Below are 24,856 nucleotides of genomic sequence, written 5' to 3'. Positions count from 1 at the left end.
TTTGCAAATTAAATTTTAGAGGATTCGACGTCAGAAAATGAAAGTAGAGTATTTTTTAGAAATATTTGCTATTGCTATTAGATTAATTTCAATATTTTGCATCATTCATTAGTTAGAAACGACGAATTTAAAAATAGAAATTAATAAATGAAACGAGTAATTACGATTATTCATGACTTTATTGATATAAGATAGTAATTTATAATTAATAATTCTTATAATTATTTTAATTGTTGAATAATCCAATAAATTTACAATAATTTTAAAATGTTTTTGTATATTTTAAATTATCAAAATTAGGATAGAATTACCAAGATGTAAGAAATAAATACCTGGTTGATATCAAACTATAGTATTATAGCTTATGGCAGAAATAATTATTACAAACTAATCGTATAAATAAATAAGTAGTAAGAACATCGAAAACTAGAATATTTTAAGTTGTTTTTATATAGCGAATACATGACTTTAATATAATGAGTTCTACATGGGTTACATTGGCTAGATTCTAAGACAAAGTTTAAATAAAAGGTCCATTCAACATAAACATTCTCAGTAGCACATAAATAATTAAAGCATATCGTTGATAAATGTCTATTTACATCAAAATTTCGCCACTGCAGTGTCCATAATTATGAAAGTGATCTTAATATTTCTTATCTCGAAGTAACGTTTTGTCCTTGAAAGAATGAATATATACATTAAAAATATACAATATTCAAATTCTTAGTTTTCCTAGTTTTGATTGATGGAAAATTATTATGAAACTAGCTTTCGCCCGCGACTACGTCCACGCGAAATAAAATAAAACAATAGTAAGTGGCCTATCTGTTCTTCCAAACTATCCTCTACATTTATGACAAATTTCATCGAGAACCGTTTAGCCGTTTAGGCTACAAACTCTAACAAACATCAATCCATCCATCTAAACGTTCGCATTTATAATATTAGTAAGATAGCAAGATTATTTTTTTTTATTTAGACCACTTTCATAATTATATGGACACATACCACTTAATTTTCAATTAAGTAAAATTGTTGTATTAATGAATATTATTTTGAATAATATAAATATGAGAATAAAATCCAATCTACACGAGTAATGTTTCTACATCTACGTATACACATATTATATATATATATAACCCCTAAAAGGTTTGTTTATTTGTCTCTTTTCATTCGATTACAGAGATGTATAACTTTAACACTGAAAAATCCCAAAATAGACTGATATGGAGAAATTTTCTGGACCAGGCCCAGATTAAGCAACTGTAGTGCCTCTATGATGATAGCTTTAACGACATCTTTACCGACACTGCTTCAGTGCCCGTCAAAGGTCTTTTGACTACTAAGGGCCTGTCTCACCAAATTGTAAATTGGCTGATAAATGCTGGAAACATCTCTTTTTGTTCCATTATCTAACAGTGACGTCATTTTTAAGCTATCTGATCCTCTATCAGCCAGTGGTGGGACAGACCTATAGTCTCTAGATTATGTTTTATTAACTCATGTAACATAGAAAGTTGATAGAATATCCTAGATAGATGCTAAATCAATATATGTTACAATCATACAATTTTCGATAATTCATTTTCACTACGTACTTTTTAAGTACATATAAACTGAAGGAAAAAAGACTCGATGTAAGCAACAGAATTGTGTTTTGCAACCAAATTGTTACCTTTAGTAATAAATACATAAAAGATCTATATAGGGGATATAATGTTACACAAATGTATATTCGAACTCAGTAGAAATGAGAAATTCAATAAATAATAACCAATCTAAAAATGTTTTCTTTACATAGATGTAATTACAGACAATAAAAATGACATGTTCGTGTCGTCAATTTAAAATATTAAAACTTTTACAAAATAATTCCATAATAAATGACATTTCTGCCAGTGAAATGTGAAAATATATCTCATTTCCATTGAATTCGACTATTGTTTTTATTATACATTCTTGAATAAACTAATAATAATATTTGGAATGTTTTGGTTAAAATATTTAAATTGCTATGTGAATGTTTACTACAATTTTATAACACACATATTAGAAGGTACCGTAAAAAGTGTGAATATAAATATAGAAATAAATATCATTTCCTCCATCAATATCAGAAAGTAGTAAAATGTCATCAACACAATATGTAATCTAAAACAATTCCTTCAACTCGAAAAATTCAAATCACAGATATTTAAATAAACTTTCTAACACTAAGTAACGTAAAGAACTTCTTATTTGGCCGCCGGCCACGGTAGATAGCTTCCCCAGCCTTTACTTGTATTTGGATCTTGACCTAAAAACATACACAATTTTTATATTCCAGTTTCCACAAACACAATATTTATTTGAAATTTATTGCATGCTCATAAGCAACATGACTCACTGTCTCTTGCCCGCAACTTCGTCAGCGTGGAATTAAAAAAATATATAAAAAGTTAGACAATCCCATGTTATTCCCACATACATTAGAAGTCCATTTAAAATAGTTTCGGAGATTAGCCGAATCAAATACGGACTTGCGGACAGACAGACAAACTATATTTTTTTGTACGTAAATACATCATGTGATATTAAAAAAAAATTAACATTACAGAGAGTCATTTTTATTAACTGTTTAGATATAGATTAGTATTTTGCATATTTTAATTTAATTGTACTTGAATACTGAATATGTTAACTAAAGCACATGATGAATTTCGACCAATTCAATATCAAGTTAATTTGTATTACCTTTGGCAACCGCCTGTATCTTCTGTGTCTCCTCCGGCGTGAGGGACAGGATCTTCTGCAGCACCGGGATCAGGCGAGTGCGCTCGTCACCCGGAGGTAACGTGAGGAACTAGGAACACAAGCAATTTTCAAATATATTACGCAATGAAACCTTGTTATTAAATATTTTTTACCATTATGTGGCAAATGAGAGAGAGGTCCTGTAAATTTGCCAAGCAACCCTTTTTTGATGTTGTCAGCTTGTAGTTTTTGTCCCTTTCCCGCACGATGTTTTTCGGAATTACTAATTTTCTAAGTTTGATAGCGTGAAAATGCTTAGAATGATAGCCTGAAGCGTGTCGTGAGTGTATTTATTTTTATTAAAAAAAGTATTATTCAAAAATATGCTGTGATTGCTAACATCCTACATAACAAAGTTTGTGTTTACGCTTTATTATATTAGTACAGTAGTATAGAAGGTATAGAGAATGTTTGATGAAACAGCAGGTAAATTGTCCTTCAATGTCGTACCTTGAAGGTGACGTTCTTGAGGTACTCAGTGTTGTGCGCGTGGTCCGAGTCACCGCGCGCGCGGCGCAGCTCGCCCTTCAGCAGCTCGCTCAGCTGCGCCATGCGCGCGCACTCGCGCTCAGACTCCGCCAGCAGCACCGTCACGTGCTTCACCCTGCGCACATCACCACTCTCAGGTGTTGCTCATCACTAATTATAAAACTCTCAAGGATTTTATTACCCACTTTCATTTCCCCACTCATGTGAGGTCGACATGTAAGACTATAATGTTCAACTTAATGTTTTGGCAAATATTTTCAACTCCTCTATGATTATTGTTTCGTATATTTACTGTTATAGAGGTTAAAAAAGCAGTTACTATAACGCAAATCTATGATCGTTTAAATTGCATTGCAAGTGCACATCAATTTTATAGTTTTACATTGAATTTATTTTTTTTTAAAAATTAGCTGTTGCTCGCGACTTCGTCTGCGTGAAATAAAAAAAATGCCCTGATTACTAACTGATAGCTTTACAATGGTTAAATGAATTTTGAAATGGGCCCAGTGGTTTTTGAGTTATTTTAATACATACAAAAATGCAAATCTTTCCTCTTCATAATATTAGTATAGATTAACTACTTTGAAATCGCAATAAAAGGCATATATTAATTTTCAAACACGTTACCTATGCTTTTGTCCTTGTAATTTCCGCCTCAGCTCGGCAATCTCCTGTTCCGGGGAGAGTGCGAGCGCGGAGACGTCGAGCGCGTCGTCGTCGGGCACGCCCTCCTCCAGCAGCCGCTCCAGCGGCACGGGCGAGCGCCTGCCCTCCGCGCCGCCGCCCTCACCGCCACCGCCCCCGCCCCCGCCGCCGGGGAAGTACGCCTTCGACAACACCGGAGACGACGCGGACTCTGAACCCTAATCACCAAGGTTTTACGGCGTTAACAAAATATTTATTTCTATTAGTTACTTTGTATAAGGATTACAAAAATCATTCGATCGCCCTTTACGTAAAAGATTACGTTTTATCGCCCGCTGTTACTATTGTAAGATAGGTTCAATTTAAATGAAATTAATTATAACGGATAAAAAATACCTCTCCTTCTTCCCTCGGTATCATGGAGACATTGAAGTCCATTTCACTATCGCTTTCGTCCTTAGGTATGAGGGGCAGCATGTACGGCTTGTCGGGGCCGCGGTCGGCCACGCCGGCCTGGTGGCGTTGCTCAGCGGCCGCGAGCTGCGCACGCAACGAGTCCGCCTCTTTCTGCAGCTTCATCTCCAATTCGCCAAACTGAACCTTGTAGCACTGAGTCAAAGTCGACACCTGCAGTGAAATTTTTTATAAAGACTCTGTTATTTTAATGCTTTAACTACGTTCCGAAGAAAATAAAAAGAAACGACATGTCTTAACACTTATAATGTTGGTTTAAATGGACTCCGTCCGCGTGGAATTATAAAACAACATAAGTGAGTAGCCTATGTGTTCTTCCAGACTATCATCTACGGCTATGCCAAATTTCATCGAGATCGGTTCAGCCTACAAACTCTAACAAACATCCATCCATCTAAACTTTCGCATTTATAATATTAGTAAGATTGCCCTAAGTCTATTTGAAGTGGATTGCGAATTTAATAAATCGAGCGCACCTGCAGCCTGTGCTGCGCTCTCTCGGCCTCTAGCTGTTGCGAGAGGCGCGTGAGGTCGGCCTGCAGGCGCGCGGTGCGCTGGTGCGCGCGCGCCGCCTCCGCGCCCGCCTCCGCCACGCGCTTACGCCCCGCCTCCGCCTCCGCGCTCTGCTCCGCGTACTGCGCTCTGATGTACATGTTCATTTCAATTAAAACAACACAGAACTAAAGTAACCGAGACGGTAGTGGTACCTAATAATATAGAAATTGTAGAATATCGCATTTATATTTTGTCGCTATCTGTGTTCTAACCTAAAATAATTAACGATCGAAAAAGTTATAATTATAAACAACAAAAGTTATTTTTAAATTAATACACTTATATTAACATACTGTAAAGTATTGAAATTAGCAGTGAGGGTTTCTATCTGAGAGAGGAGCGCGGCGGTCTCCTCCTTGAGCTGCTCCTCGTGACTGTGGTCCACGGTCTGGTTCTGACGCAGCACAGCCTGAGCCCTCACCTACAAACATTCACATGTTCATTTTCAATCAGCAATTCTGTGTAAAAAAAAAACACTTTTGAAACATCAAATCGGCTCAACTGCGGCGATTGTAAACTTACTTTATAGCTTGTGTACTCGGTTTTTAAATCAGCCAATTCAATATTGGTAATCTTTAACTTCTCATTTATATCGGCACATTTGAACTCTAGCCTTTTCATTTTATTATTCAATTCCGTCTTTTCCTCTCCCAAACTGATTATAATTTTCTCCTTTTCACTTAAAAGTGCAGTTATTTCTAATTCAGATTCTTCAGTTTTTCTTTTTTCATCTTCCAAGTCTTGCATCAATTTTGATATTATATCTTTCTTAGAATTAAGTACGTTTTCTTTTTCTTTTCCATCTTCAATGGCATGATGCAATTCTTCCCTTAATAATCTATTCTGGGTTTCTTCTGTTTTAATTTGTTCTTCCAGTAATTTAATTTGCGTCTTCATGGCATTAATAGTTCCTTCTTGCGTGTCTATTGTGGATTCCATCTGAAATAACAGAATAGTAGTTTTTTTTTTTTTTTAAATAAAATGAATGCATAAGAGAATATCCAATGGAACTATAACACACTTGAATAATTTTTTTCTTATTTTCTTCCATCTTGGTAGTAAGATCCTTCATAGATCTTTCATAGTCTTCCATTTCAAGACTTAGAACATTCTTCTTCTTCACATCTCGGAGAGCTTTTTCTAATTGCTCTTTAGTTGCTTTATGTGCTTCTTTCTCTGCATTTATCTGTTGCTCTTTACTCTCTAGTTGCACTAAAATTTAAGAAAAGGCAATAAATATACGGAAAAAATCTTTGATTTTAATTTTTAAATGAAAACCATACCTTCAAAACTTTTTAATTTTTCCAACGAAATTTTAGACACGTCCAAAGCGTGACTTAAAGATTTAACCTTTTCATTCAATTCGACAATTTCCTGGGTTTTTTCGACAGTTTTACTTGCACCATCTATTTCATCACTATTGCTTGTAGCAATCGTTTTATTTTGATCCCCACAAACACTTTCGTCTAACATTTTTTTGAGTCTTACATTTTCTTGTTCCGTATTTTGTAACTGAGCTGTAACTTCTTTCAATTTTCTCTTTAGTTTAAGTGCAAACATTCTTAATTTCGTATACCTGGATATAAATATTATTCTTATTAATGACATTCAATGACAATAAAAATAACCTTTACTAATACAATGAGACAATTTACTTGTCCTCAAAAGTCTCGTCCAAGTCCTTCATTCTGGAATGTTCCTCGGCTTTGGAGATTGTGGATGTCGACATGTCATCACCGGGCAATTCCGATGCTAGAGGAATAATACATAAGTTTAAAGCAATTTATAAATCTGTCAAAAAACTAATGTTATAGAAGACAATGAAAGTTAACTGAAATAAGTCCAATCTATTACAAACTTTTAAGAAGTTGTTTGTAGATGCAATTCGATTTACTAAAAGATGATAAATGTAAAAATCTCACCAGAGGTAAATGTCTGCTGTTTCAACCGTTCAACATCTTCCTTCAAGTTCGCAATGATGATCTCTTTATCAAGTAGCATTTGAGATGCATTGTCTTTTTCTAGTGTAATTTTTTTCATGTCATCACTGTTTTGACTTGTAACTTGATTTGCTGTTTTTAAATCACGTTCTAAAGTTTCAATTTTCTGTACTAAGTTCTCTCTCTCTTCTTTCATCTCATCTCTATCTTTTTCCAACGATTCAATAAGTTTTTCCATTTCAGAAACTGCCTTTTGCAATTTGGATATTGATTCACCGCGTTCTTTGAGAACCTCATTTATTTCTTTCATTTCATTTAACAATTCTGTGTTTTCTGTTTTGTAACTAAGTAATTTAGATTTTGAATCCTCACATTCACTAATTATGTTGTCATAGTTTATTACTTTGGCACGTAATTCTTTCGTTTCCGTTAAAAGAGACGCATTTTCTTGTTTGTAAGCAGACAACTTCGTTTCTAGCTTAACAATGTCTGCTTGCAAGGAGACATTTAGGTCTGATAAATGCTCACTATCATCTTTCGGTTGTTCCAAAGATAATTTAAGTGTCTCTACTTCTTCTCGTAATAATCCATTTAAGTCGAGCAAATCCTCATATTCTTTTTTGAGCTTATCATTCATTTCTTGCAGAGAAATCAGTTTTGTTTTTTCCATTTGGTTAACTTCTGCATCTTTTGCTGTGTTATTGTTTTCTTTTAGGGTTGAAATTTCTTGAGACAATTTTTCGATAAGAGATTCCTTTTTACTTATATCTTCTTTCATTGAATCAACCTCAATTACATAATTTTTATTCTGAGTTTCTAATACAGCAACAACATCTCTATTAATTATTTTTTCTTTTATTAAAATTGTTCTTTCGGTTTCCAGATTATTTAATTCCGCCTTTAACATATCAATTGTGCCACCGTTTAGACCACAATCTACAATATCACCAAGTCTTGAGTTTTTACCTTCAAGCAGTTCAACATTTGCCGTAAGTTCTGCATTTTCCTTATTCACTTTGTTTATTGTTTTAGTTAACTCATTTACTTTTTCATGTAATATTTTATTTTCTGTCACACTTTCATCCAGCTGTGACTTTACTGATTTGTGTTGCTTCAAACTGACGGTGTTGTTTTTTTTTTTATTTTTCAAATTGGTTTTCGTTGACTCACTAATTTGTTTTTCCAAATCGCACAATTTATTTTTCAAACCCTTATTTTCTTCACTTAATTCGTTCATTAATCTTTCATGGTCTACAAAATTACAGTTACTTTTTGCATCCATTAACTGATTACGTAAATCCAGAATTTCATCCTTAAGGGATACATTTTTATTATTTAGTTCATTAATTTGTTTATCAAGAACTTTGGATGCTTTAATTATTTCATCTTGCCATTTAGGAACATTTTCAGAATATTCCTTTACTGTTTTAGACAAAATAAATCTTGAATTCTGCAATTGACTTATGCAAGCTGCACATTTTAATATCTTATCTTTATAACTTCGCAATTTAACATTGACTTTTTCCTTTTTATTTTTTTCAGACTCATAAAGGATGGTCATTTCTTTCGCCTTATTGTCTAACGCAACAACTTTTTCTTCATAACTGGAGACTTTGACTTTAATATTGTGTTCCAGCTCTTTAATTTTTTCATTGAGCTCTTTAATTTTGAGCTCTGAAGAGTCATCTGAAAGAAACTTCAAAATGTAAACGGATGCAATATCCGATATAGTTTAATAAATCAAAGCTGCCAAATTCAAAAACAGTTTATGCAAAGATATAAAACATCATACAGTACACACTTTTATTTAAATTGAGTAAATCTGACCTGATTGAAACTTTTGTTCTAGTATTTCAAGTTGTTCTCTCTGTTGCAGACCAATGTTGTTAAACTCAGCAATCCTTGCTTCCATATCAGATAACTGGGTGATAAGTTGTTCATTTTCTTCCACAAGACGGTTATTTTGCCTTTTAAGCGATATAATTTCACTATCATAATTTGACAACTTTTGAGAAATGTCAGCAATATTTTGTTCCTTTATAATTATATCTGCTTTAAGCCTGTTGATATCTTCTTCAAAGCTATGGCACTTTTCACCCAATGCCTTGACTTTAGCCTGTGCTTCATCTATCTCAGTTATATAGTTAAGTTTTTGTTCTGTTAAAGAATCAACAAGTTCTTGCAATGTCTTATTATTTTGTAGATATGTATTCTTCTCAGTTTCACATATTTCTAACTGCTGTTTGTAGGTTTCAGTTTGATTTTGAAATTCTGGAAACAATAATAACAAGTTTAAATTTAATGGGGTTCACAACATTGTAATGGTATATGATCAGTTTTACTAATAAACATTCAAAGATTCAATGTTTAACATTTTTCATACATCATAGCAGTTTAGATAGGCACAAGTCGCTGTGCAGAACACAATTATAATTGAATCAGGGTATAACAGGACGCAGGAGGACCCTCCACATCGCACAGCTCAATCCACCAAAAAGATTTAAATTATCCATAGAATGTTTTGGTAATATCTTTTTTACTGACATTATAATAAAACAGTTTTCTTTACTTACGATATTGAAAGATGTAAGGTTGTTTTGGCTATATCATAATTTTGTATATTCAACAGAATTACAAATTGAAAATCAAAATGAACTATAAAGCGCACTTTACAATAAACAAACAAAACACATGTGCAAGAGTTGTAGAGTAGTTATATCTTATGTTTATTCATTTACTAATCCTTTAAGCTATGGAATAAAATTGAGAGAATTCGCCAGTCGGCTAACACTTGGTGCTTCAAAGATATACTTAGTTAACAATTTTACAATACTAAGATGTACAATATTGACTTTTATTGAGACTTAATCCTTGACATTATCAATCCCACTGTCTTTATTCTATTTTAACACTAACAGTGCAATAAATACTTTACCAGACTTTGCCTGCTTAGCTTTTTGAGCTATAGCAAGTAATCCTTTACATTTTGTTATTAGTTCTTCTTTTGATAACTCATCAAAAGGATTCTTTTTAACACCATCTGGATTCTGAAAGATGTGATAGTATATTACTAACATTTTAAACGCCAGCCCTAAGTACACAGCAGTATCAACTTACACTTTAGTCTTGTTAGTTAAGGTAGACTTAAGCAACAAATACATGAATATTTTAATAAAGAAATTTGTAATTTATCTTATACAAATTTAAATTTAAAATTTGTTATATGGTGTAACAGTAATATATTCAAATTTACATGTAATAGTGAGGGATATAGTGCTAGTGCTAGTGCTAGTGTTTTATAAAGTATATCAAATAATTAACGGCACATTTATTATCATACAGGGTTAGAAATCAAAATAGTTTTATCATTCAAAATGCTTATCAATAATTTTTTTAAATGAAAAAATCTTTTGAGTAGTAGTATTTCAATGGTATTTATATGTCTGTTTTACATTTTTTGATTCTCTAGGGTGGGGCAGCAGCCCTCCCCCACCTCCCTTTGGCGACGCCCCTACTTATTGATTTTGAAGATGCTGAGTATAAGGCGCTACAATGTTTTTATAAGGGGGCTTTCGCCCATGGAAGCCACTATACCAGAGTAATATTCAAAACCTCACTACACTCAACTGTGATGATTTGCATTGAAAGTATGAAGCTTACATGGGTTATTTTGCCTGATCAGACATCGTGAGAATATTTAGATAATAAATACATATGTATATACAAAACGGCCGTTCATAATGTTTTATTACCTTTTTATCACTCTCCATTCTTGATCTTACAAGGGATTTTCAAGACATAAGATTTAACGGATGTTGTTTTAAAATAAACTACATCCGTAAATCATGTTTGTTCTGTTTAGATATTGAGCAATATCGAAATTAAGTTCCGATGACTATACCACTTGCATTTTAGCTGTCAACTTAATAAATAAAATAATTCCTTTTCAACGTCACTAATTACAAACTCACAAATCACAAATGTCACAATATAATCAATAATCAATAATCAAAGATCAAAGTCAAGTTGGACGAACTGCCAGCTGCCAGACCAAAAGTTATTTATTCCACATTTTCAGGTTAAATAAAAATTATGTTTTATGATCAAAATGAGTTGCAACAATCTTAAATTAAAGAGTGTTTCAAATATATAAATTACTTCAGTTTCGTTTTCTACTTACATTAAAAAATAAGCGGTTGGCACAGACTATGACATAGCTTTGCGACATTTATAAATGGCGGCTCTAGTCATAAATGCTGTCGTCGTTTTTTGTGTGAAATAGTTCCCAATTTTCTTTTCACTGGTCTATAATTTCAGTGTTCTGAATACATTACAATATGGAAATGTGATTGAATTATTACTTTTGACATTGTTGTTATTTTTCATAATTCTACAAGTAAGTGTATTATCAGTAAGTTATCGTGCTAGCGACTAAATTTTGTTTTAATTTGACTGCGGGGCGCGTCCATGAGTAATGTTATGGTCTCTGCTGTCCACAAATAAATAGGTCCCTTCGTTATAATTAGTTGAAACCCGTTTCTATAGATTCGAAGACATATATCAACACAGACAATAATAAATAGCATGTCTGCGTCATAACCAACATGTTTTGCAGTAGTGTATTGGAACGTATTATAACCATTTATAGGACTCGGACTAGCTTGCACAATGTCGAGCGATGAAGACAAACCTCCAGCGCCTCCAGTGCGATTGACAAGTAACCGAGCCACCGATCGCGGAGACTCCGTAGCTTCTGTGGATATGAGGCCACTGCCAAAAGGTAATGTAATTATATTCTGTACCAAACCATTTTTTCTAAGTGAGTCACTTGCCTTATACATGTTATCATTGTTTTTCACAATGGGAACTTATAGAAAATCTGGTCATGGATTCTGGCTTGTGTTCATAATGTTGTGTGAATCATTATCTTAGATTAACTTGAAATATTGATTGTAATTTATGTTTACAGAACCTGATGATGGTGGTGATAGGAAAAAGAAAACACTAAAGGCTAAAATAAAAGGCTCTAAAAGTACAGCTCACAATGATAACAAACCTAATATTAGTTATCCCACCAACTTTGAGCATACTGTTCATGTGGGTTTTGATGCAGTTACTGGAGAATTTACAGTAAGTCAAATATTATATATTTTGATATAGTTCATAGATGTGGCAAAAATTATCCAATAGCAGTTGATAGAAATACCATGTGATAAGGCTCATTGTTACAAAGAAAAGAAACATAATTGGATTGTGAAATAAACTTTAAATAATGAAAATTGATATTTATTTTGCAATGTGGTAGTTTGATATAAAACTATAATTTGATATCTAAAAGCTTATGTTTAGAACCGAGCTTTTTGCCTTATATTTGTATTGCATATTTGCTTTTTAAACATAATTGAAATCCATTGGTATATAAAATAGTTATAACAAAAGAGTCAGATAATTTAGAACCTTAACCTTCTAATGTGAATGTTTTGGAATAGTGTATTTAAAAGTGTTAAAACATGGCAAGAATTATTGGTGCATGTTATGCATTTTCTAGAACCCTGTTATCAACTTAAAAAACTCATAGTATGATGATATATAAATATTCCTATAAGATTAAAAGCATTGGTAGTGTTTTATTTGACAAATTTTATATGACAATGTTTAATTTCTGTTATAAAAGGACATATTATCGAATTCCATGTATTACCGCTTTTGTTTCAAGCTGCCTCTGACAGTAAGTAATAGCTTATGTATTTATAAGTTTATGCATTATTATCTTATGTACTCTTTTTAGATATTGTTTAATGCTATATCATTTATAGTTAACAAAATATTGAATCAAAATAGTCATAAAGTTATTGTTAGTTTACTTTAATATGACATACCATATTTTATAGGTTTTTTAATATCTTATAAATATTTTTGTATTACATTTTAGGTCACTAGTTAAAACATATAGCAGTATTAGCTAGTTTTCAATTATTATAGTTCTTTTTTCTACTTTCTATCATTCATATCATTGTTATGTATTTATTCAAATTTTTTGCTGTGCTTAATATATCTTGTGTTTGTATTAAAATTAGCAAAAGCCATTTCTATATCAATTCTGTATTTCCAGTAAGATTTTCCTTTTATTTTCTCGCCTCATGATTTATATATGGATGTAAAGAATAGTAAAACATTAATATGGTATAATATTTAAACAAATATCTGTATTGTCCATTGCACAGGGCATGCCGGAGGCCTGGGCGAGGCTGCTAATGGCCTCCAATATTAGTAAACAAGAACAGAAGAGCAATCCCCAAGCTGTTCTCGATGTCCTCAAGTGGTATGATGCCTCTGCGACCCAACCACCAGCATCCAAATACATGACCTCTGCACAGATGCATACAACCCATTCAGGTAATAAAATGCTTTATGTTAGTCCATTTTTAATGAAAGTGGGTTCTCAATTTTGTATATTTTAATCAAGTTTCATTAAAAATTCTCCCTTACGTTTATTTCATTGAATATCTCCACCTGTGTGTCTTTTTTTACAGGTTCTTCAGTATCTCGAGTGTCGTCTAGTAGTCCATCATCATCAACTCCAACAGACACGGAGCACCCGGAGCCTCCGCCGCCGCCTCCGTCGCGACCTGATCGTACTAAAAGTATTGTAAGTTCTCGCCATGTTCCTTTTCTATGTTCATATTATTTTTACTTTTGAAAAAACAGAATCTCTAATTTTATAAAAATCTATGTGATCTATTAATACTTACTGAATACTGTGTTTTCAGTACACAAAACCCATAGAAGAAGAGGAAGCACCTCCGGCGAGGCCGGTCGCCCCGCCCGCCTCGCCGCCGCACATCTCGCATCCCAACATAACCACTCATTCAGTAAGGACTTCCTAAAAATTTTAAATTGAGTTTTGTATAACAGGAGACTTATATACCAGGAGTTAGTACCGATAAAAAGAAATTAATTAAATTATGAGTGGATCACTTTGTTTTGGGAATATGAATTTTCATCTTATTTGTCTGATAGTTAAAATAAATAGCGGGCTTATGTTTGGTTATTTAACTTTTGTATTTGTTTGTAAGCAGATATGCAGCCGAGTGGATGTGGGCGGGTCCCCGTTGCCGCTGGACCGCAACAAGAACCCGGCGCCCGCGGCCGCGCCTCAGACACCACCCGCGCACCCCCCACACCCGCCACACCCGCAGCACACCCCGCACGCCCCCATCGCGCCCCCCGCCAACGGCGCACAGACCAACACCGACACGGGGTAAATATACTACTAATTAGCACCAGTTACATTGAAAAAATTGTAAAGCATATGACGCTTATAACAATGATAAATTATAATTTATGAAGATCATATATCTGCAGACGAGCAACTGGTCAACAGCAAAGAAAGAAAAAAATGACTGATGAAGAAATTTTAGAAAAATTAAGAACAATAGTTAGTGTTGGTGATCCAAACAGGAAGTACACAAAAATGGAGAAAATCGGGCAGGGGTAAGTTTATACATATTGTTGATTATGGTGCCCATATTGCATGGTGTATCAATTCAACATTTATCTTGAATAACAAATATCTTTTGATACAATAAGTGATACATGATTCCAGTGCGTCAGGTACGGTGTACACGGCCATAGAGACGTCGACAGGCATGGAGGTGGCCATCAAGCAGATGAACCTCAGCCAGCAGCCTAAGAAGGAGCTCATCATCAACGAGATCCTCGTGATGCGGGAGAACAAACACAACAACGTTGTCAATTATCTAGACAGTTATCTCGTCAATGAGGTAACTGATTGCATACTTTTAAATAAAACAAAAGGTCAATTTGGACATGTTTTATTTCTTTTTTATTGTGGGTGTGGTAAATCTCATTTGATAATTGAAAATGTTGGTTTTATATTTGCAGGAGCTATGGGTCGTTATGGAGTACCTCGCGGGCGGGTCCCTGACGGACGTGGTGACGGAGACGTGCATGGACGAAGGGCAGATCGCCGCCGTGTGCCGAGAGGTGCTGCAGGCGCTGCACTTCCTGCACACCAACCACGTCATACACCGCGACATCAAGTCCGACAACATACTGCTCGGCTTGGACGGACAAGTTAAATTAAGTAAATATACTGTTTTATATATAACTAGCTTTTGCCGCCACTCCGTCCGCGTGAAATTTAATAATAATAAAATAGAAATTAAATAAAATGTAGCCTATGTTTCTCACAGCTAAATTACCTTTTTAACAGTGAAAGATTTTTTGAAATCGGCCCAGTAGTTTTTGAGCCTATTCATTACAATGAAAAAAAGTTTTCGTCTTTATAATATTAGTATAGAAAAGTGCACCTCGATGTAATGCAACTTAACGATTTGTAATTCTTTAATAGCCGACTTCGGATTCTGTGCTCAAATATCGCCGGAGCAAAATAAACGAACGACGATGGTGGGGACGCCATATTGGATGGCCCCCGAAGTTGTAACAAGAAAGCAGTACGGTCCTAAGGTAAAAATGAAAACAGTAGTACACTAAAGTCATAAACATTCTTTTTGAATTCTTGGACTAAATTTGATATATGTTCCAGGTGGATGTATGGTCTTTAGGTATAATGGCAATTGAAATGATCGAAGGCGAACCTCCGTACTTGAATGAAAATCCACTTCGCGCACTTTATTTGATCGCGACGAATGGCAAGCCCGATATCAAAGACAAGGAGAAGCTCAGCACTGTGTTCCAAGATTTCCTAGATCAATGTTTAGAAGTCGATGTTGAGAGGCGCGCGACGGCGTTAGATTTACTTAAGGTAATTTCTACTACCAATAACTGAAACCAATTGCAACTTTGTTCTAATTTACAACTTAAAACAAACCTGAACTTATTACTAAATACAGTATTTTCGTTACAGCATCCATTTTTAAAGATGGCGAGACCGTTGGCGTCTCTAACTCCTCTAATTATGGCCGCGAAAGAGGCTGCAAAAGGACATTAGCGCAGGCCACCGGCGCCCGCAGCGCCCGCGCGATTCTAGTGCCCCCAGTGCCTATACGTGCTGTACACGTGCGTACACGTGCCTGAACGTGCTGTACACGTACGGACATATGAACCAAACTATACATGTAAGCTGCGAACATTCAGCAAAACATAATGCAGTGTTATGGTAAAGTATGTTGTCAGTGAAGTTACAAAGCTATTAAAACAGGCTTATTTTGTAAAGTGGCTGCGATGTGTTACATAAGTGATCGTATTTTTACAAAAGAAATGTTAATAAATGTGCAGTCCAGTAGTTGTAAAGTTGTGTAGTATTGTGTAGAAACATTATTTATTAAAGATTGCTAGCCCCGGCGAGGTATCAGTCTACTGCGGGACGAATCGAAAGGGATATATAGGGTGTAGATATACTGTAGCATTAGGAGTGGAATTTGAAATGTAACAAAATAATCTGCAAATGAAGACTGGCAGTTAACTTTTAGAAGTTGTAAAGTATAAATAGTAGATGTACTGTAGTTCTGTATTAGTTATATAACCGGATCAGCTTTTAACTGTGATGGTAGTGGGTAGACTGTGGCGGCAGTAGGCTGATGCACTCGCTCGGAGTGTAGGAGGGGGAGGGGGGGCGTCGCGTTGCCCCGCCTCAGATGCGGTTGTTTCAAAGGGTAAAGTTGTCAGTTTTATAACTCGGAAATAATAACGCTACGAAGTGTTTCCTATTTAAGAATAATGGTTATATTAAGGTCCCGCTTTAAGAGGGGTTATAGCATCAAGTATTTCAATGAAAACTAGTGAGTGAATGAATATCAATATAAATAATGAATTAATTTTGACTGAGATTTGATCCTATAGGCAGTATATCTGTTGGCTTACATTGCTTATTATAGTCGGTACATGCGCTAGTTTTATGTATAATTATACATACATTATCATTGTATTTATATTTTTTAAACTGCTTATGTATTTTTTATCCTAATGACATTTGTATATGGAAATAAGTTTTAGCACGGTTGCGATTTTAATATTTTTGACATGAACATATTTACAGTAGCAAAGTTTACGTATTGTATTGTTTTAAATTGAAGACATTGTTACTTTAAGTATTAATAAACTAAAATATTTTGATGGATCCATTTATTGTTAGTCATCAAATTGAAGCATTTACCTAGTATTAAGTTTATATAGTTTATTGATTATATTTGAAATCAGAAAAGTCGGCATCTTTTGTGGCACAAAAGTATTATTAAGCTTTTAAATGAACAATTGTAAATTACGAAACTTAGATAGAATATGAGAGATTGTTTACCTTCTATATGATAAGACAATAGCTCCATAGCTAGAGTTGGATACAAATAATAAATGCAAGCAAAATGTACTCCGGATATCTTTGTTTAGTGTATTGTACTCGTCTCTGCTTTCGTTTATAGGTTGTGCCAGAAGACGCCATTAAATTTCCTTTGAAATTGTTTATGTTTGCTATTTTTTATTAAGCTTGTAAGAGAGAGAAGTGGAGAGCATGTTTTGAATGTTTGAGAGGAATTATGTTAACAAAAGCGAAGAAAATCAGTGTCACCTGTAGACTGTATAGATACAAAAAAGCAGTGATTAGTACTTTTTGACAATACAAAGTGACCAATTAACGCTATATAGAGTTCTTACATTTGATCCCGGTTGGTGCAATGTGACGGTGATTCATTATTGATGTTAATGTTTGTTTTTATTATAGGTTTGCTTATTACATATATCTGGAGCTATTAGCATATCGTTTTAAATGCAATATAATTTATATATGTATATTATTCGTCGAATACTCGCCGTCTTGAGGCCTAATATAGACTATGTTTGACATTCAAATGTGGCCTATTATTAAAATGCACATAAATCATGCCCGCACCAACCACTGCTAAAATGTGCAACAACATAGAAATATGCAAATATGTAGCCAAATTATGTTGGCAATTTTTAATGAAAACGTTTAGTATCAGACTAAATTTTAAGGCAAACAATATTGTGATCATGAAAATGAATTTGGAGTATGCATTTGGTAAGATAAAAAACAACTGTAATTATGTAATCTAATTTGAAATGTATTATAAATGTAATGAAATATGAGACATTTAAATGGTTTTCATATATTTTGAGAGTTGTATAACACCAGTGCCATGTCTAAGTAACTTGTGCATATAAAATACAACCATACTATAATAAAAAGACTCACCATTATTATATCTTTTCATTTGTTGTGACGTTTAATCCAGTTATCACTTTTTTGGTTCATCATGATTAATAAAATAAAAAACAACTTAGCGTAAAAATATTTATTGCAATATTTTCACTACCACATTACAATTCAAATGCTATATAGACTCGCAAAACTATAAATAATTGAAATTAAAGATAATGGGTAAATTATTGTGTTATTATTAAATAAAATGACTTAATTTGGTAACTAAAATGTTTTATATTGAGGTATGTGTGTTTAACTAAGTTAAGGCACATAGCGAAATATTTATTTTGTTATTACGCAATTAAACTAACGAAATATAAATAGGTTAGTGTTGCTAAATACATTTTATAAAATAGCTCTCGCTTTATAAATATGACGAGAACACAATATGCTATAGTGTTGTGCAATTTAAAAAACTTTGCGTAGATGTTTTGGAAGAACTGTATAATTCTTAAATACACTTTAGTTAAATCGTCCTAGCTGACCTTAGAAAAGTTATTAAATTTCGTATTTACTTCATTTTAAGGTTTTACTACCTTTTGAAATAGATAGAAAACAAACATACAATATATTAACAGTTTATGTTATCCAATAATTTACTATGGCCTTCAAACTTCTATAAATTTCAGACCTCGCGCTTTTCATATTTACAAATCAAATTTTATATACTAATGAGTACATAATACATAAAACAAGCATATTTTGCTGTTGTTTACATTTTAGTATATAAAAAAGACCTACAGTTGGTGATAAAAAATCTACTGGATACATGGTTCATTGTACTTATTTTTAGTTTACGACTTAGAAATAAAAATTAATCAAAAACGGATATGTTTCGTTTTGTTTATTTATTTGGAAACAAGTTATTTTGTTATGCTTTTGAATAATGATGTAACATGTAGATGTTACTTGTTAATTCCATAAATACCATAAATAGTACATAAAAGAAAAATAATACCAAATGTATTTAAAAGTGTTCAGCATAGTATTTATTAATACTTAAAAATCTTTCCAAGTAATGTAGATAAATAGAAATGTATATAGAATGTACGCCATCTAATCTTATTTGTTAATCCTATTTGAATTAAGTATTTACATCTACAATAATACATAGCAGTAAAATCGCAAAGTTTTAAATACTACGCATCAAAAAATATACTCTCCTTGAGTGTTGATAAAAAAATAATGAAAATGTAGTTTTTTATTCTAACCCTGAAAAGTGCGAGGTCTTGGGATTTGATACATTTTGATTATCGTGAAATAGATTTCTATCACATTTAGTCCGCTCTCTCCTCAGCCGGTATGAAGTCCAACGATGCGGAATTAATACAAAAACGTTTCTTAGTCGGTGCTGGGCCATCATTGAACACATGTCCCAGGTGAGCGGAGCACTTGGAGCATCGCACCTCAGTTCGCACCAAACCTGGCCGTGTTAAAACCAGTAATATATTTGCTCCAACTTTGATTCCACATACCGAGTCCATTCACCAATAAGCCGTTTATTTACACATCACAGTAACAGCGGTGATGTATTAATAACATTATCCCATATGATTTTCGTTGTTCGTGTAGTGAGGAGTGCAGAGTATGTTGTCGCAGCGGCGGCCGACGTCCGCGCGGCCCGGCAGCCATCCAGATGGAGCAGAATGGAACGGGACAAGGCAGGGCAAAATGAGGAATGGGATAATTGCAAATTAATGTCATGCACATTCCACAATTGTTAAAGTGACAAATATGGTAATGCAGTGTAATAGACATGCACCGTGCAACATTGTTATGATACGCAATTTATGTATGACGGCCACAATAAAAGATGAAAATTTTATGCAAAGATATTCCAATTAAATTGTCAAGTGTAAAGAAATGTGATAAGAATGCAAAATGATATATGTGAGTGATATGAATGTATTATAGATATAGTATAAATTTAAAAGAAAACAATAAGCATAAATAATAAATAGTATAAAAATACATAAATTAGTTTACCAAACAATTGCCGACTTACGTTTGTTTTGTGGTGGACAGGATTGTAATTCAGGTTTGTCAAGGACACGGGCAAGACAGACAAAAAAGATAAAAAAAATGCATTAGCACCAAAGTCCAAAATTTTCCTTCACCTCATTTAGTAAGGTCAATAAAATTTATTAGTGTTAAAAAGGGAGTTATGTACAAATCTTAAAAATACAGTTATCAATTTACACTTTAGGTACATATTTGTTGTAACAAAGGTCAAACTAGCATTAAATTCAATTGATATCAGAGCCTCTTTAGATTTGGTTCGTTTTATACAATATGTAATTGTGCTAATATAATCACTTTTCTCTGAATAATGTACAATACTAATTTTCTTCCATAAATAAGGGTAAATAGGAGTAGGCAGTAACTCAATAAATAAACATGAGTAAAATAATTATAAAATCATTAGATCCACAACTTAAAACATAATTAAGTACAGTAAAAGCATATAGTATTTCATAGTTATGAATATAAAACAACTGTTTTATTTCATAGTCATTTTTTATTATTAGTATTTGAGTGTTTAAAGAATCAAGATGGCATACAATATAACAGAAGTAGAAGTAATAAATATGTTTGGACCATTTGAAAAAAATAAGAACAAAAAACATGATTTATACTGCTTAAGAAAATATTAGCATGGTATAGCAACATATCATTTATTATTTTACTAAACGAAATGAAAAAGCAAAAAAAATGAAGCAATTTAAATGATGTGTCAAAGCAGTATGAAAAGCTCTGATTTTTCATGCAATGATATAAACTTGTAGTTTTAAAGGATTTTCAATTTAGGTAAGGTTTAAACTTAAAACCTATCTATAATCTGTCTAACCAGATTGAAAGTTACATACTAAAGGATTTACCCAGTAAATGACATTGGAATTGATTCCACTTGATTGAGTTCACTAGTCAACTTGAAATTGAATCCATCACAATGTCCACTCTACTGTATCTTAATACTTTATTGTTCTTAATGCTTTATATTCAGATGTTTTGAGGTCAACTGATAAGATAATGCAAATACATGTTTTTATTAGATAGTGGATAGATATTACTGTGATGTCTGTATCCCACAAGATGTTAGTAATTTGGTTAAAATAAGTTACTTTTGTAAACATAAATACAAGAAATGTCATATACCTGCACTAGTATCCTGGTGTAATGTCACTTTTTCCTTTGCAAGAACATCATTGAAAGCAGGCCAGCCACATCCTGAGTCATATTTAGTCTTGGAGCTGAACAGATCTTGCCTACATACTACACATACATACATCCCTTCTTCATAAAATTTGTTGAAACAACCTAAAATAATTCACGCATTATAAAAACTGTACACAGCAAGACATATTACAAAGGTCTTAAATATTTTTGATTATTACTTTTTAATCTTCTACATACCTGTAAAAGGTCTTTCAGTTCCAGCTTCTTGAGTAACATGGTATTGTAGCGGAGTGAGACGTTTTTTCAGTGACTCTTTATCTTCCATAGCTCTCCACACTAACGCTAAAATTAAAAAATAATGTGAATCTTATTAAAACTATTCTTGGCATTTATCCATCAATATCACAGCACAAGGTTTTCTGATGTACTAGGGTTGCGCACGTGTTCACTGCATCTAATTTACATATGTAACGACGTTATACCTGTGGTAAATGGATGTTTCAACTGAACAGCTCTGTTAGATTGTACGGCCTTCCTAAATATAGCAAGAGGTCGAAGTAAACTACGCATAACTCATTTCTTATTAAAACCAAAAAAAAGTAGTTCCTTTACGTGAAAATTGGTTATTAGTAGACAGAGCCGAAATACTAATTTAATTTATTATAAAAGTAATCAAATATCAATAACTGAAAAGCTATTAATTGTATTTTATTGATATTGATAATGTCGAAGTCGACGATCAAAGTCAACAATCTGTTGATCAAAGAGTATGTGACATATATATAGTAACATTTGACATTGACAATTGTCGTCAAAGAGCAACTATTTTTTTTTTAATTCATCATCATCATCACCTACTCACTAAACTTACCCACCGAGGGTCTCGCAGTTTACCCTAAGTTAGGGTGACTAGGCCATAGTCAACCAAGCTGGCCCAGTGCGGGTTGGTTGACTTAACACATGTTTTTGAATTTCTTCGCTGATATGTGCAGGTTGTAAAACGATGTTTTCCTTCACCGTAAGAACGCCGGGTAAATTATGTACATATGAAAATTCGAAAAATCACATTGGTATATGGCGGGATTCGAATCCAAGACCTGTAGATTACAAGTCATGTGCTTAAACTATTGAGCCACCGAAGCTCCTTTTATCAAATAAAACATGAAATGTGAAAACCGATGTAACGCAATAAAACGGAAGATCGTAGATTTCTGGACCGAAACTACAAGTAAATAATAAGTTTTCTAAACCATGTTATTAAGAATTAGTTTTTATTTGTACAACCTGTATTTCTCTTAATCTTCCGAATATTTTATAATTATCGTCCAGGCACATAAGTGATTCATTCGTTATATACGACGTGAGTATCATTCATAGATAGATAATACATACATATACTCGTATTATTGCAGCACTTTTCGTAGTTAGCAGCCGTGAGTTTCCAATGCCGAAACCCATGGTATAAAAACATAATGTTCTCCTTCTCATTGACTTTGAGAAAAAAGACAAGAAATTATTATATCTAGGTGTTTAGATAAGTTTCCAAAATAAAACAATGTAGGTAAACTTTAATGTTTATTTTAAAAAAAATGAAATAGATGCAGAACATTTCTAGTTAGACTGTAAGGAAACTAAATGGCCAAGTAAAGCATGTAAAATAAAAATTGAGAGGTTTCTAATTAAACTTAAAAAATTACTTCAAAATAACACTTTTTTACATTATCGCTTACTAGTACTAGGAATCATGTCGTCCTTCCATTGACTTTTCGACGATGCTTCCGTCAGTTTTCTTTGACTCCTCTGCTGGAAAAATCCAGCAATATAATGGCCTTGACTTTAAATGTAATTCATAATTATTTGAATAGTATTCTTACAAATGTTTTTATAGTTCTTGTTTTTTATATGTTTAGTTAGGACAGTAATTTAACGTACATATGTTATTTCGTGAATAAAATACTATTTTTGTTAACAGTATATAAACTTACAGCAAGGGATTCTCGACTCTTCTGCATCTGCATGAGAACATATTCAGTATCGTCTTGTTCGGAATCGGCGCACGACGACAGCAATTCTTCCGACCGGCGACTGCGGCAACATTCGTCGCGGAGTAGCGGCCGCATCTGTAAAATTAACATATTTCTTTTAGCCTTTAAAAAAATAAAGATCTATTGAGTATTCTTATGATGAAAGTAGTGCATTAGTTCATCATAATTTTTGTTCTTTAATCAGTAGGATTTATGTCGTAGTAATACTGCAGCAGTATCACAATTAATATTAAGAAAACAAGATATTTTTGATACAGGAACTCTGTCAGGCGTTCTCAAAACCAAAGAGTATACCAGAGTGAACTAGAAACTTGGAGCATTGTCCTAAAATTTCATCATTATAAAATCAATGATTTAGAATTGTAGTAATGAGGATAAACATGGTTATGATGACTTTGAGACTGTTAAAAAATAAACACTTACTTTAATTATAAAAGATTTCATTTTCTACTAATTTTATTATAAAATGTTACCTTACAAATCACTTACAGTTAAGGGATTGGGTGATTCTTCAATGCTTAAACCTTTCTGCCAGATGTCAGCGGATAGTTCCTCCGCGTACGAGCTCATCCATGTGCGCAACTTTTTGTAGTGAGCCCCCGCAGAGTGTCTCACTTCCTACAGCCAGGAATTGCACTTTACTTCAAACGTTTTGAACAAATATTAACGTTATTCATAATTTCAATAAGTTAACTAATTAACTTGTCCTAACTAAGTGCAATTCCTTGCTGAATTACGAAACCGAACGTTTACACAAAATACCTGAATATCTTGCCCGCTGTATAACTTTTTAACTTCAGATGGCTTTGTTTTAGGAGCGGTTTCGGAATTAGTACACTTCGAAATAAGGTAGCGCAGAGCGTCTCCCACAAGAACGCACGGTATTATAATGAAGAATAACAGATTCAATATGAATTCCATGCATCTGGAACAGATGCCACAAAGTAAGGTAATTGCTTACTTGCATTCATCTCTGTCATTATTATACTGTTAAATGAATTTCTAAACTCAATTAACTATCTTACTTGCTGATGTACTGAACGGTTCGTTTATTCGTGTCGGGATGTACCGGCCAGCCTTCGTTGTCATAAATGACACGGCGGTATCGTAGCGAGGTCTCGTAATAGTGTTCGAGTCGCCGCGGCATCTTTACAAGACGATCCAACCACAACGCGGCAACATATCGTATAAACAGGCCCAAGAGTGCTTTAATTAGACCTGAGAAGTACAGCAATCATTTATGCACTCTTGATTTTATTGCTTTATTGACATGCAATTTGAAGATTGATTCTGACAACACTGGGTACAATCTGATATTTACTATATATGATTACTTTAGCAAATTGAGCGAGTTGATGAACTAAGTGTTATTCCTGTAAATTTCAAATAACATTGCACATTTACAAGACGATTCTCACTGTATCATTATTTGCGTACCGAGCACGAGCAGGGCGACGAGCACGCCGGTGACGAGGACGCAGACGTTGAGCGTGGCGCTGTCGGCGTAGCAGAGCGAGCGCACGAGCCGCGGG

At 33.5% G+C, this 24,856-nt stretch overlaps 4 protein-coding genes across 8 annotated transcripts in view; 1 reads left to right on the top strand and 3 right to left on the bottom strand.

Annotated features, from left to right (window-relative positions):
- Positions 1 to 1,003: 1,003 nt before the first annotated feature.
- On the bottom strand, positions 1,004 to 11,008 carry LOC106111115 (GRIP and coiled-coil domain-containing protein 2). Its single transcript, XM_013293087.1, has 15 exons — positions 10,655 to 11,008; positions 9,838 to 9,949; positions 8,730 to 9,173; positions 6,885 to 8,588; positions 6,618 to 6,714; positions 6,246 to 6,538; positions 5,984 to 6,174; positions 5,485 to 5,901; positions 5,256 to 5,383; positions 4,884 to 5,049; positions 4,330 to 4,560; positions 3,916 to 4,151; positions 3,250 to 3,403; positions 2,740 to 2,848; positions 1,004 to 2,302 (listed from the first exon to the last, which is right to left on the bottom strand). The coding sequence occupies exons 1-15, from the start codon at positions 10,670 to 10,672 to the stop codon at positions 2,241 to 2,243; spliced, it is 4,362 nt and encodes a 1,453-aa protein (XP_013148541.1). The 5' UTR covers positions 10,673 to 11,008; the 3' UTR covers positions 1,004 to 2,240.
- Positions 11,009 to 11,126: 118 nt separating this feature from the next.
- Positions 11,127 to 17,842, top strand: LOC106111116 (serine/threonine-protein kinase PAK 3). 4 transcript variants are annotated; one of them, XM_013293089.1, is made up of 13 exons: positions 11,127 to 11,298; positions 11,563 to 11,682; positions 11,872 to 12,032; positions 13,127 to 13,298; positions 13,436 to 13,551; positions 13,673 to 13,774; positions 13,979 to 14,163; positions 14,253 to 14,396; positions 14,509 to 14,686; positions 14,808 to 15,009; positions 15,277 to 15,392; positions 15,472 to 15,690; positions 15,793 to 17,842. In XM_013293089.1, exons 2-13 carry the CDS (start codon positions 11,571 to 11,573, stop codon positions 15,874 to 15,876), a joined length of 1,791 nt encoding a protein of 596 aa, XP_013148543.1. In that variant the 5' UTR covers positions 11,127 to 11,298; positions 11,563 to 11,570; the 3' UTR covers positions 15,877 to 17,842. The 4 variants fall into 4 exon arrangements, with proteins under 4 accessions (XP_013148543.1, XP_013148544.1, XP_013148545.1 ...); XM_013293090.1 differs by having other exon boundaries at positions 11,551 to 11,682; positions 13,982 to 14,163; XM_013293091.1 differs by having other exon boundaries at positions 11,551 to 11,682; positions 14,268 to 14,396.
- LOC106111119 (methionine-R-sulfoxide reductase B1) lies at positions 16,172 to 22,029 on the bottom strand. Of its 2 annotated transcripts, none has more exons than XM_013293092.1 (4): positions 21,762 to 22,029; positions 21,517 to 21,621; positions 21,259 to 21,420; positions 16,172 to 19,561 (listed from the first exon to the last, which is right to left on the bottom strand). In XM_013293092.1, exons 1-4 carry the CDS (start codon positions 21,847 to 21,849, stop codon positions 19,380 to 19,382), a joined length of 537 nt encoding a protein of 178 aa, XP_013148546.1. In that variant the 5' UTR covers positions 21,850 to 22,029; the 3' UTR covers positions 16,172 to 19,379. The 2 variants fall into 2 exon arrangements, with proteins under 2 accessions (XP_013148546.1, XP_013148547.1); XM_013293093.1 differs by having other exon boundaries at positions 16,172 to 19,525; positions 21,762 to 22,028.
- Positions 22,030 to 22,998: 969 nt separating this feature from the next.
- Positions 22,999 to 24,856, bottom strand: part of LOC106110973 — an 8,958-nt gene continuing 7,100 nt past the window's right edge. Inside the window, exons 14-19 of the mRNA XM_013292942.1 lie at positions 24,762 to 24,851; positions 24,350 to 24,542; positions 24,087 to 24,249; positions 23,814 to 23,942; positions 23,265 to 23,399; positions 22,999 to 23,079 (exon numbers count right to left, since the gene is read on the bottom strand). Coding sequence (XP_013148396.1) covers positions 22,999 to 23,079; positions 23,265 to 23,399; positions 23,814 to 23,942; positions 24,087 to 24,249; positions 24,350 to 24,542; positions 24,762 to 24,851 — 791 coding nt within the window. The remainder of the gene's footprint in view (positions 23,080 to 23,264; positions 23,400 to 23,813; positions 23,943 to 24,086; positions 24,250 to 24,349; positions 24,543 to 24,761; positions 24,852 to 24,856) is intronic.

This window comes from Papilio polytes, unplaced genomic scaffold (genome assembly GCF_000836215.1).
Source record: "Papilio polytes unplaced genomic scaffold, Ppol_1.0 DF824180.1, whole genome shotgun sequence".
NCBI lineage: Eukaryota > Metazoa > Arthropoda > Insecta > Lepidoptera > Papilionidae > Papilio > Papilio polytes.
The sequence above is the reverse complement of the archived record's forward strand: the minus strand, read 5'-3'. Positions and strand labels throughout refer to the sequence as shown.